Source organism: Agelaius phoeniceus, chromosome 26 (genome assembly GCF_051311805.1).
Source record: "Agelaius phoeniceus isolate bAgePho1 chromosome 26, bAgePho1.hap1, whole genome shotgun sequence".
NCBI classification, from domain to species: domain Eukaryota; kingdom Metazoa; phylum Chordata; class Aves; order Passeriformes; family Icteridae; genus Agelaius; species Agelaius phoeniceus.
Window position 1 is genome coordinate 4,719,003 of NC_135290.1, and position 12,120 is coordinate 4,731,122.

Below are 12,120 nucleotides of genomic sequence, written 5' to 3' on the forward strand. Positions count from 1 at the left end.
TAATTTATTAAATTTTAATCAAAAAACAAGTGAATTAAATATTCTTTAGGAAAAAAAAAAATCATTGCTTCCCTTAAGCTGGGATATGTCTCTTGCTTTGGCTGAATGCTGTTTGTGCAAGTCCCTGATTTAGAAGCTGCCAAAGCAGCTGCTGCACTGGGAACAGTGGGATCATCCCTTGGAACACTGCTGGCATCACTGAAGCCAGGGCTGTGCAGGAGGAGATCCCTTGGTCTGGAGCTTTTCGTGGCCCCAGGGGTCACTTCCACCTTGGTTTGGCCTTAACTGAGGGAATAAAAGGGACTGGAGGAAAGCTGAGGCTGCCCCATCCCTGGCAGTGTCCAAGGCTGGGCTGGATGGGGCTTGGAGCAGCCTGGGACAGTGGGAGCTGCCCATGGCAGGGGTGGCACTGGATGGGCTTTAAGGTCCCTTCCAGCTGGGGTTTGGGATTCCATGGGTGATGTTTCCATGAAACATCCCATTTAAAACACTGGAATTGGCAGAGGTCTCTGGAGAGTGAAGAAAGAACAGCAAGGAACTCCCTCACTGGGGGCAGCTGTGTAGAAATGAATATTCTTTGTAATGGTCAGGAGGTTGAGCTGTGCTCAGACTTTGTTTTTCCAACCTTTTCCTTTCTCTCTATCCCTCTCTTAGCCCTTCAGTCCTGATTTCCATTGCCCTCTTCATTTTCCTCCCCTGAATTTTAGGAGGACAAAGCTTAGAGAAAGCAAAGGTATTGAAAGAGGTGAGGAGAGACCAGAGGAGCTGGATGGGGGAATGTTGTTTGGTTTGTTGTTTGGTTTATGGTGCTATTTGGAGTTTTTTAAGCCCAAAATCTCACTTTCTTTCCATTTTCAATATAATCATCATTGCCTCTGCTCTTGGGTCTGTGGTTTGCTCATGGGCCCTTCCCTGAGGAATCAGCACATGAGGAATCAGCACATGCTGCTGGTTGTTTCCCTCCCCAAGCCCAAAGTCTCCTTGGGTTTTCCTCCTGGGGACAATCCACTCCATCTCCTGTCCTGTCACTGTCACATTTTCTAGAAAAATCCCTTTACCAGGATTTCTTCTCCTGGGAAGCTGAGAAGCCTCAGAGAAAAATGAAAACAATAATTATCTGATTGCTTCTCTTGTGTTTTGCTGCTTTGGAATGAGTTTGGAGATTTTTTTTTTTTATCCAACATGTGAATTGTTTTTACTTAATGACCAATCATGGTCCAGCTGTGTCAGGACTCTGAAGCAGTCACAAGTTTTTAATTAGCATCTTGTTAAGCCTTCTACAAGTATCTTTCTCTATTCTTTAGTGTAGTTTTAGTATAGCATACTCTATATATATATATATATATATATATATATTATATATTATATATAGTATACTATATATAATATAGCATATATTATATAGCATATAATTAATATAATATAATATAATATAATATAATATAATATAATATAATATAATATAATATAATATAATATAATATAATATAATATAATATAATATAATATAATATAATGAATTAGCTTTCTAAGAACATGGAGTCAGATTCTCATTTCCTCCTTCATCCTGGAGACCCTGAAGATGCCACATGGTCCCTCTGCTCCTGCTGAGTCCCTGGGCTGAGCTCTGGTGGATGGCACTGCCCTGGAGGCTGCTCCAGAGGGTCACTTGGAAAACTGCCATCAAATTGGTTATTTGGGAGCCATGGCATCCTCCACCCCCTCCCTCGTGCCCCACACACGTTTCCACCTCCCCATCCCTCTGGGATGCTGCCAGAGCCTCCTGGGCTCCTGTGCCTGTGGTGCTTGGCTGGTGGTTCTGTGTCTGCTGGTTGGGGTTTGGGATCTGGGGAGGCAGATGGCTCTGGAGCTGGAGCTGAAGCTGTTCCAGCAATGTCACTCTGATTTCAGGCTCCTTCTGCCCTGTGGCTGATTTTTCCTGAAAGATAAAGAGACTTTACCTCGTGGAGGCTCCTGCTCCTCTGTCAGCTTGGCTGGGAGCTGGCTCAGGATTCAGGAGCTGTCAGGGCAATCTCAGGAGGTCAGGCAGGGACAGATCTTCAGTCTCATTCCCATAGGAAATCAGGTTAACCAGCAGGGAAAGCCACAGGAGGGGGAAAGGGAAGGATGGATTTATTCTTGCCTGTGGGAGGGATGGCCCAGGGCTCTGCCATCCCAGGCTGCTTTACTCTGTTCTGATGCCCCCAGCTGGCTGGGATGTGGCTGGATTGAAGTGAGAATTCTGAGGTGCCTGTGGCTGTCAGATCTGAGGGATGATCTACTGGATCCCTTTGGACCTGGGCATGAAGATCCCTTGGCTCTTACCTTGGGTGCAGAGGCACAAAGGGGAGAAGCAGAACCCTGCATGCACAAATCCCTGTGCTGGGGTTTGGCCCTCCTTGGTCCCCAACACACAACAGAGCAGGACCTTTGCAACAGGAGAATCTGTTACAGGCTGGGTAAATTTCTCTCTGGAAATTTGTTTAATTTCATTTTACAGGACTCAATGTTCTTGAGTTATGAATTGAAAAGGTGCATTGAGTAGAGCTCTCCCAATATTCAAACCTGAGGAAGGTGTGAGTTGGCAGGAGCACTTCAGCCTCCTGCAGCTGCTTGTTCTGGAAATGCATTGGCACAGGGTGCCCACAGAAGCTGTGGCTGCCCCTGGATCCCTGCACGTGTCCAAGGCCAGGTTGGATGGGGCTTGGAGCCACCTGGGACAGTGGAAGATTGCCCAAGGCAGATGGTTGGAGCTGGATCATTTTTAAGGTCTCTCCAACCCAAACCATCCTGTGATTCCAGGATTCTGTGATCCTTGTTTGTCTGATCTCTGTCCTGCTGCTCACAGCCACACAAAGCACCTGCCCAACAGGGAGGTTTCTGCTTTGACACCTCCTCTTGTCCCCAGGATTGACCATTCCATGTTTCTGGAAGGCTCCATGGGGCAGCCAGGTCACCATGGCAGCTCAGCATTACTGAGGGGCTTCTTTGAGCTGCAGTGGAAAAAGAAACAAACACCAAGCCAGAAAAACAGTTAATTTAGAAAATATTTGTCCCCCATTCCCTGGGAGAAGTTTGTCCTTCCTGTTGTTTCCTCACCTTTGAGGCACTGCCGTGGTGCCATAGAAGGTCCTCACTGGCAGGGGGTTCTCCAGTTATGACAACTTGATTTGAGAACATGCTTTTCATTAATGGTTTGCTGTGTGTGTAGCCAGGGGCATGTCTGAGCTGGATAATTGGATTTGGGAGGCCAGTGTTTGTACAATTGTGACACCTCTTGCTGTGAAGCCAATTTCTGCAGCGATGCAGCTGATACAACATGGGGGCAATCTGTTCCAGCCTTTGTTCCAGGCATGTCTGACTGGTGGGAGAAGTAACCACAGTGAGAGACTTCCCTCAACAGCATGGCTGCTTCCAGCCCAAGGAAACAAAACCAAGACTTTGTTCTGTATCAGGTGGTCCAGGGAACAGCTGACAGCAGTGAGGCTCTGCAAAGTCTTGAGCAGCTTACAGGGATTTACTGTGTGTGTTCTTTTCTTGAGACCCTCTGTAACACCCAAGGATTGTTCATTGAGGCCTTTGTTCCTCATTTCTGTTCTTACTAAATTCAAATATGAGAAATTGGCAGTAGGGTTTTGCCCAGTTGATTTTGTTTGTTGTCCATACTTCCCTTACACAGGTACATTTTATGTCACTTCAGTCTATGTTAAACTATCTCAAGCAATCCAAATCTTCTTTGCTTTTCTTTTAAAAAATTTCCCCAGTACTGTTTGGATGCTCAGTTTTTGGATCCTAGCTGGTGATTCTGTGAAATTCAGAGTTTCAGAGCCTGCTCTGCCCTCAGACAGGGAAATGCCAGCTTTAATCCAGCCTTACACATTTTGGGTGAAATCCAGGCCTTGTGCAAGTCTGGCTTAGGCAGGAAGCTTTGAGCCTTGAGCTTCCCAGCAGCTCTGAGGTCTTTGCATGGCTGAAGCTGCACCAGATCTGAGCTAAAACCACAGTGGTAACTGAGTGTGGTGAGTGACTGCTGAGCACAGCACGTGTGCAGGGGGAGCTGCTTCCTCTCTGTCTAATGGCCTCAAGAAATAAATAAGGAACATGTTGTTTATTATTTTATCTGCACACAGGGATGAGATTCTCCCAAGCTCCCTGGGTTTGGTTGCTGTGCTCAGTTTCTGCTGTGGCTTTTGTGCTTCCTGCTCTTGCCTTTCCCTTCACTGTCCCATGTCCTGCCTTGCTTCCCCAGCTCTTCCCTCAGCCACTGAAATGCCCAAATGTTCTTTATTCCCACACCCTCCCTGAGAGCAGCCCTGGCAGGGGCTGAGGCTGCCATGGAGCTCCTTGGGTTGTTCTCAGAATCCCAGAGTGGTTGGGGTTGGAAAGGACAGTGAAACCATCCAGTCCCACCCCTTGCCATGGACAGGGACACCTTCCCCCAGGAGGGATGTTCAGCCTGGAGAAAGGGGGGGTTCCAGGGAGAGCTCAGAGCCCCTGCCAGGGCCTGAAGGGGCTCCAGGAGAGCTGGAGAGGGACTGGGGACAAGGAATGGAGGGACAGGAGCCAGGGAATGGCTCCCAGTGCCAGAAGGCAGGGCTGGATGGGATATTGGGAATTGGGAATTGTTCCCTGGCAGGGTGGGCAGGCCCTGGCACAGGGTGCCCAGAGCAGCTGGGGCTGCCCCTGGATCCCTGGCAGTGCCCAAGGCCAGGCTGGACACTGGGGCTGGAGCAGCCTGGGACAGTGGGAGGTGTCCCTGCCATGGCAGGGGTGGAACTGGAGGATCTTTCAGGTCTTTCCCAACCCAAATCATTCTATAATGCTGTGGTTCTGTGTGGGCAGGATTGTGCAGGGTCTGGGCTCTGTTCTGCTGTGTGAGAACAGGAATGGGCTCCACTGATGAGTTTGGTGCTCCAGGAAGTGCTGGGTGCTGAAGAGCTGCCCAGGCTCAGCCAGAGCACCCTGGGTTGTGTCTGTAGGGAAAAGGAGACATCCCCCACAGGGACAGCGAGGAGAGAGAACTCTGACAGAGGTTCAGAGAAGAGATCCTGCTTTTCAAGGATTTGATACTCACAAAAGCTCTGTGTTTCTCTTTAAACTTGGGATCTCTAGAGAGGAGCAGCCCCTCACAGCTCTGCACTGGTTGCTGCATGAGCTTTTCTGGGCTGCATGGCAGGACTGTCAGTGAAGCTGTCAGGAGAGCCTCTGACATCAGCTTCACAGAGCACCTGTCATGATGAAAACAGCCTTGGGTAGTTAATTAATCCTTCTGTAGATGGAAGGCTTGATGTGCACCAGCAGTGCTGTGGGATCTTTCTCAGAGGGAAATAAAGTCTGTGACAGAACCATGGTGAGCAGGGAGGCTCGTTATCCTTCCAGTTCAATTCTGCAAGGCAAAATAAATCCAGTCTTCTGCTTGGTGGGTGGGTGTGTGTGTGTGTGTGTGTGTGTGTGTGTGTGTGTGTGTGTGTGTGTCAGTCAGGACTGTTGCTGACAGGCTCGAGATTCTGTGCAGTGTGTGCAGGGTTGAGTGCTTGGCAGGTTCAGTTCAGATGTAATGTAATATAGTAAGAATAATATATTATAGAATAATATATTATAGAATAATATAATATAATATAATCAATATAACATAATTAATATAACATAACATAATATAATAATATAATTATGTATACTATATAATAATATATATAATATATTATATACTATATGCTATATATTCTATAAAAATATATATAATATATTATAATATAATAAAATATAACATAATAGAATAGAATAATAACTAATAGTAATATAGTATAGAATAATATAGTATAATAAGTAATTAATTAGCCTTCTGATAGGATGGAGTCCTCCTCATCATTTCTCTCCTTCGTCGAGGGCCCATGGTGAGCAGGGAGGCTCGTTATCCTTCCAGTTCAATTCTGGAAGGAAAAATAAAGACAGTCTTCTGCTTGGTGGGTTGTATTGGAGGGTGTGTACAGTTGGGGATGGATCCCTGGGGAATACCAGGGAATGCCACTTCCTCTGTGTTGGGGAAGATGAAACAGGAAAGCCTTATAAATATGATTGTCTGGCAAAAAATTTTGAGAATATAGAAACTATAAGCAAGATTGAAATGAAAGCAAGCTTTGAGATCCCTCAGTTACTGAACAACTGGAAAACAATGGTGTGGCCAGCTGAAGGTGATCCCCTTTTGATGGAACAACACCCTCTGCTTGCAGACAGGCCCAAGGGTCAGAGCAGACCCTGCCAGCTTGGCAGAAGGGGCCCAAAGAGGAGTTTTTAGGGTTTAAAATGTAACACAGTATGGTAATGTAATGATTCTTGTAGGCTGTATGTAAATGCTATAGAATTTGTGTATTGTACTAGATTGGTTAGTGAGAATTAGAATATTCAACACAGAAGAAGATTTATTGTATTGGAATGGGAAGCTCACTCTCTTAAGCTTTTGCTCTCTTGCCCTTTTACTCTCTCACCCTCTCATCCTCTCTCCTCCTCTCTTCTCTCAGTCCTGCTCTGAGCTGTGGCTGGCAGCTCCCAGCAGGGCCCTGCCCCCAGGCCCTTTGCAATAAACCCCAAGTTCCAGCCCTGGCTGCAGAGATCTCTCATCTCCATCCTCCCCCCCTGACGCTCCTACACTCTGCTTACAGGATGGCAGGGGAAGTCCCTTCCCTCGAAACAAAATTATAAATCCGTGCAGCACAGGAAGGGTGTGGAAAGCCACCAACCCTGTTGTGTGTCCCCGCAGGTGTGGCGGGGCACGCTGGCCCGGCTGCGCTACCGGCGGACGCGGGCGGCGCTGACCATCGTGCGGCACTACCGGCGCCACAAGGTGCGCGCCCACCTGCGCGAGCTCCTGCGGCGCTTCCGCGGCGTGCGGGACCTGCCCGACCGCGGCCGCTCCATCCCCTGGCCCGCCCCGCCCAAGGTGCTGCTCCGCTTCCAGGAGGCCCTGCAGGACATCTACCACAGGTACGGCCCTGTTTGTTGGGGAAGGTTGTTGGAATTAAACACCAAGAGCATGAGACTCCTAATCTCAGTGTCCTGGGTTCATGCCCCATGTTGGGTGCCAATATATTGGAATTAAATACCAATACAGCTGGATGGAACGTGCCTGGGCTTGTCTGGCCCTCGCTGCTTGGCCAAGGGCGGCAGCTGTGGTGGTTTCACTTCAGGGACACCTTTGGCTGGCTGGATGCTGCAGCTGGCACTTGGGACAAGTCCAGGCCTGCCGGAGCTCAGGTTTACCTCTGGAGGAGAGGCTTCAAGGCCAGGTGAAGGAAAGGAGTTGGTTCTGATGGAGGGTTTCGATCCAGAGCTTTATTCCTGGCGCACAGGCCTCTGAATGCAGCAACAGCTCCAACAGAACGGCCAAACCGCGTGGTTGCTGTGTCTTTTAACCCCAGGGAGAGGGGGAGGGAAGGGGTAGGGATCCCACCAACCAGGTAAAGGAGGAGAAGTCTCAAGGGACAAATGACACCTGAATAGCCCAATGTCCCCAGGGCTGAGAGGCATCTTTTGAACTTCACCAATCACACAACGCCCTTTCTGGAATGCCAAGATTGAGGGACAGCACTCAGCAGGGGGCAAGGGAGGGAAGGGAGAGGGTATTGGCACACCTGGGGAAGGAACCAGGATAACTGAGACAGGCTAATACATCACACTGCAGCAGAAGATGAAACAGGAAAGCCTTATAAATATGATTGTCTGGCAAAAGATTCTGAGAATATGGAAACTATAGGCGAGATTGAAATGAAAGCAAGCTTTGAGATCCCTCAGTTACTGAACAACTGGAAAACAATGGTGTGGCCAGCTGAAGGTGATCCCCTTTTGATGGAACAACACCCTCTGCTTGCAGACAGGCCCAAGGGGCAGAGCAGACCCTGCCAGCTTGGCAGAAGGGGCCCAAAGAGGAGTTTGTAGGGTTTAAAATGTAACCCAGTATGGTAATGTAATGATTCTTATAGGCTGTATGGAAATGCTATAGAATTTGTGTATTGTACTAGATTGGTTAGTGAGAATTAGAATATTCAACACAGAAGAAGATTTATTGTAATGGGTACCTCACTCTCTTACTCCCTTACTCTCTCACCCTCTCATCCTCTCTGCCCCTCTCTTCTCTCAGCCCTGCTCTGAGCTGTGCCTGGCAGCTCCCAGCAGGGCCCTGCACCCAGGCCCTTTTCAATAAACCCCAAGTTCCACAACCTGGCTGCAGAGATCTCTCATCTCCGTCTGTCCCAGCTGTCCTACCCCCCAATGCTCTGACACCTGTTGTAGTGTGGTTTTATACTTTGCAATACTTTGAAGTAGTTTGGTTTTGTATCCCCATATTTTCCCAAATGGTTTATCCCAGACTGTACCCCCCTCCCTTTACCTGTGTTATCCCTCTCCCTGGATGAGATCATCCCCAAACCCCCACCCTGGCTCTCTGTCAATCACTCAGCCTCCCATCCCCTCCATCTAGAAACTTCGGTCTGGGACATGGAGTGATGAGCCAGAGGCCAGGGGTCAGCCCCCCAAGCCTTGTCCCATACGCTGTCCTAAATGTCCATCCCCCAGTACCCATCCCTTAGGGTCACTTATTGGTCAGTAAAATGTTATCTACTTTTGGTTTCCACCTCCCTTTAAATGTAACCTTGGCACATCTCCTGGGCTCTCAGCAGGAGCCCCCTGAGGTGCAGGAGCTCTCCAGAGCCCCTGAATAAAACCTTGGATTAACCCCTGCTAAGAGTCAGCCCTTTATCATCTACCAATGTCTCTGGTGTCTCTTGTGCTGCAAAGGCACCAGCCCAGGTGCCCTCAGTACCCTCGGGGCACACACAGAGAGTGTCTGCCCCCAGCCCAGGTGCCCTCAGTACCCTCAGGGCACAGAGAGTGTCTCCCCTCAGCCCAGGTGCCCTCAGTACCCTCAGGGCACAGAGAGTGTCTCCCCCTTGTCTGCCAACTCAGGACTGGCTGAGGGTTCCTGACAGGCTCACAAAGGGGCACAGACACAGCCCCCCATGGCACAGCTCCTGCAGGTTTTAGTTTTTGTGTTTTTCAGGTTCTGTGCTGCTTTAGTGGGTAGGTCTGGGCTTCATATGAGGATGTGAAAAACGCCAGTCACTTGTTTTGAAAATTTTAAAAGTTCAATAGTAATAAAATGGTTATAAAAATAGTAATATAATTAGCGTGAAATAGTAATATAATTAGAGTAAAATAGTAATATAATTAGAGTAATAAAAATTTGGACAATTTGGATTAAGACAATATGAGACAATAGAAACAAGGAGTTACAGACAGTCAGGGTACCTTTTTCTGGGCAGCATGAACCTGAAGAAGGACCCACATTAACGGAGGATTAACCCTTAAAAGCAACAGCCTGTTGCATATTCATACACTTCATCCATGATGCATAAATTCCATTCAAACACAGGATTCTGTCTGGTCAGTGTCAGCTTCTTCCTCTTAATCCTAAAGGCATTTTCATGGCTGAGCAAGGTGGGAAGAAGTTCATTTCTTCTGATAAGGGAGCAATAAATTCTCTTTCTCTGAAAGATTCAGGTGTCCTGTGGCTGCTATCTCTCTGCGAGTCCTTTCTTTTAAAAGTATCTTACATAGCATAGTTTCTGTTTTAACATTTTGTTATAACCTAAAACTATATTTAACACACTACTAAAAAATTAATCTAGCATCACTTTCTAACACAACACATATAATATTCATTTGAATAATTGTGAAAAGCCAATCATAAAATACACATTTTTCACAAAGGACAAATGATCCAAATCTCAGGCCCAAGAGCATAAACAATGTGGGCTGAAGAGAGAAAAACAAGGATGGGACTGCATAACCTAAAGCTGTAATTGAACAATTAACTCTAATATGCTAATAGACCAAAACTTATAAAATTGTGAGACCTCATGACTGATGGGGCATTTTGTGACTATTTTGGGTTCACCTGGGGTGCAGCCCTGGCTGGGCTCTTGTGCTGCCCAAAGTGGATCCATTGAGGCCTCCTAATAAATCCCTATTTATTCTTTAGCTCTGTCCAGTCTCTGTTTTAGGTCAGCCTTCAGAAGACATCGGTCCCAGGGACATCTGGCTGAAGGACATGATTTGGGTGTCACTGGCTTCATGCCCTTGACCAGGCAGATAATCCTGATCCAAAGATTTATTGTTGAATCACAGAGCCCCAGCGTGGTTTAGATCTTAAAGCCCATCCAGTCCCACCCATGCCATGGACAAGGGCACCTTCCCCCAGACCAGGTTGTTCCATTGTGATAAACATTGTGTTTCCTTCCTTGGCCCCTTTCTGGTTGGTTTTGAAAAGAAAGAGCAGCTGCTCTTGGATGGGGGGGAGGAGAAAAAGAATCTTCTGGATTTCCTCAAGATTTCTTGTAGTAACCCAGTGTTTTTGTGCAGTAAAATGAGTGATGTTCCCCTTGTCACCCATGTTCTGTTTGCAGAACTGGTGTTTGTACCTTCATTAAACTCCCAGTATCTAAAGGCTGGTGATTTTTTTCCTCTGGGAAGCTGTAGGCAAAGTACTTACAATTCCAGTTTGAGAAATGATGACTTCTGAAAGTGGCTGAATGAGAGAAATGTTGGCTGGAGGGGCTTTCAGAGACCTCCTGTCCAGCCATCAGCTTGCAGGGCAGTTCCAGCAGCTCTAGATCAAGTCAGCTCTGTTATTTTCTCCAGCTGTCTCTTTCAGGAGAGACATCCATCCACCCACAGCCTGGCTGGGGAGAGAGTCCTGCTTTCAGAATTAGCTCAGTTATCAGAACTACAGAATTTTAGCTGCTAAAAAGCCTTTTTACAGCTTTAACCCTTGAGTTCTGCTGCTGCTGAAGGCTGGGGTGTGGTGTGGGGCAATGCATGGGCTGCCCTGCCCTGTTCCATGGAGCAGTTGGAACAGAAGGGCCAAATTCAGCTGTTAGAGGAGAATGGTGCTGCAAATGAGCCCAAAAATGGGCTGGATAGAGAAGAATGGTGCTGTAAATGAGCCCAAAAATGGCCTTGCACACATTTGATTGCCAACAGATGCACCAGTGGTTGACTTGTGGGTGTGGGATGGGTAGTGACGGGTATTTATATATAAATACCTTTTTTGAAGGTATCTATATATACCTTCATATATGTATATATATTATATATATTATATATTTTTAATATATTCTATATTATAATGTGTTTTATATATTATATACATAAAATACTAATATGTATGAATATATATTCAAATTATATTATATTATATTATATTTATTATACAATACGATGCAATACAATTGTGAAGGTATTTATATATACCTTCATATATATATATATATTTTATATATTATATATTTTAATATATTGTATATTATAATATGTGTTTTATATATTATATATATAAAATACTAATATATATGAATATGTATTTTAAATATTATATTATATGATACAATATGATACGATATGATACAATATGATATAATACAATATCATATAATATAGTATAATACATGACTTTAAAACATCAGCTGACCTTTGCAGCTTGGGGAGTGCCTGGGCAGGACTCTGAGGTGTCCTTGTGGTGCTGCTCTGGCAGCAGGAGTCCTTCCTGGCGAGCTCCAGGCTGAGGCAGACCTTGCTCTTGCTTTGGTGGCAGGTGGAGAGCGGCCGAGCTGATCCGGAGCGTTCCCCCAGAGGTGCTGCCTCAGCTCAGGGCCAAGGTGGCTGCCATGGAGCTGCTGAAGGGCCACAGGGCTGACATTGGCCTCCAGAGAGCCTGGCAGGGCAACTACATCGCACTGGTGAGTGAAGGGATCTGGGCTCAGGGGGCTGGAAGGGGAAAATTCTGGAAAATGAGCATTGGTTTATTGGGAGGGGAAGTACTTAGATATTTCCTCTGTTCATGTGGGTTCAAAATCTTGGCTTCCACTGCACTAGGAGAGATTTTCGTGAATCCTGAGCAGCACTAAAGCAGTGCCATCAGCTGTCTCTGCAAATGGGCAGAGCCAGACTTCACTGGGAGACTGAAATGCTGGGTAGAATGGAAAACACAGAGACTGAAAGAAATTCTCTCTAGGCAGATTTGATTGCTTCCCTTTACTCCATCCTCCCTTGGAGCATTTTGGTGTGTCA

The 12,120-nt window shown here is 46.6% G+C and overlaps 1 protein-coding gene across 1 annotated transcript in view; it reads left to right on the forward strand.

Moving 5' to 3' along the window:
* Window positions 1-12,120, forward strand: part of MYO1D (myosin ID) — a 171,254-nt gene that overhangs the window by 81,001 nt on the left and 78,133 nt on the right. The window contains exons 17-18 of the mRNA XM_054649462.2: window positions 6,758-6,981; window positions 11,645-11,789. Of these exons, the coding sequence (XP_054505437.1) occupies window positions 6,758-6,981; window positions 11,645-11,789 (369 nt within the window). The remainder of the gene's footprint in view (window positions 1-6,757; window positions 6,982-11,644; window positions 11,790-12,120) is intronic.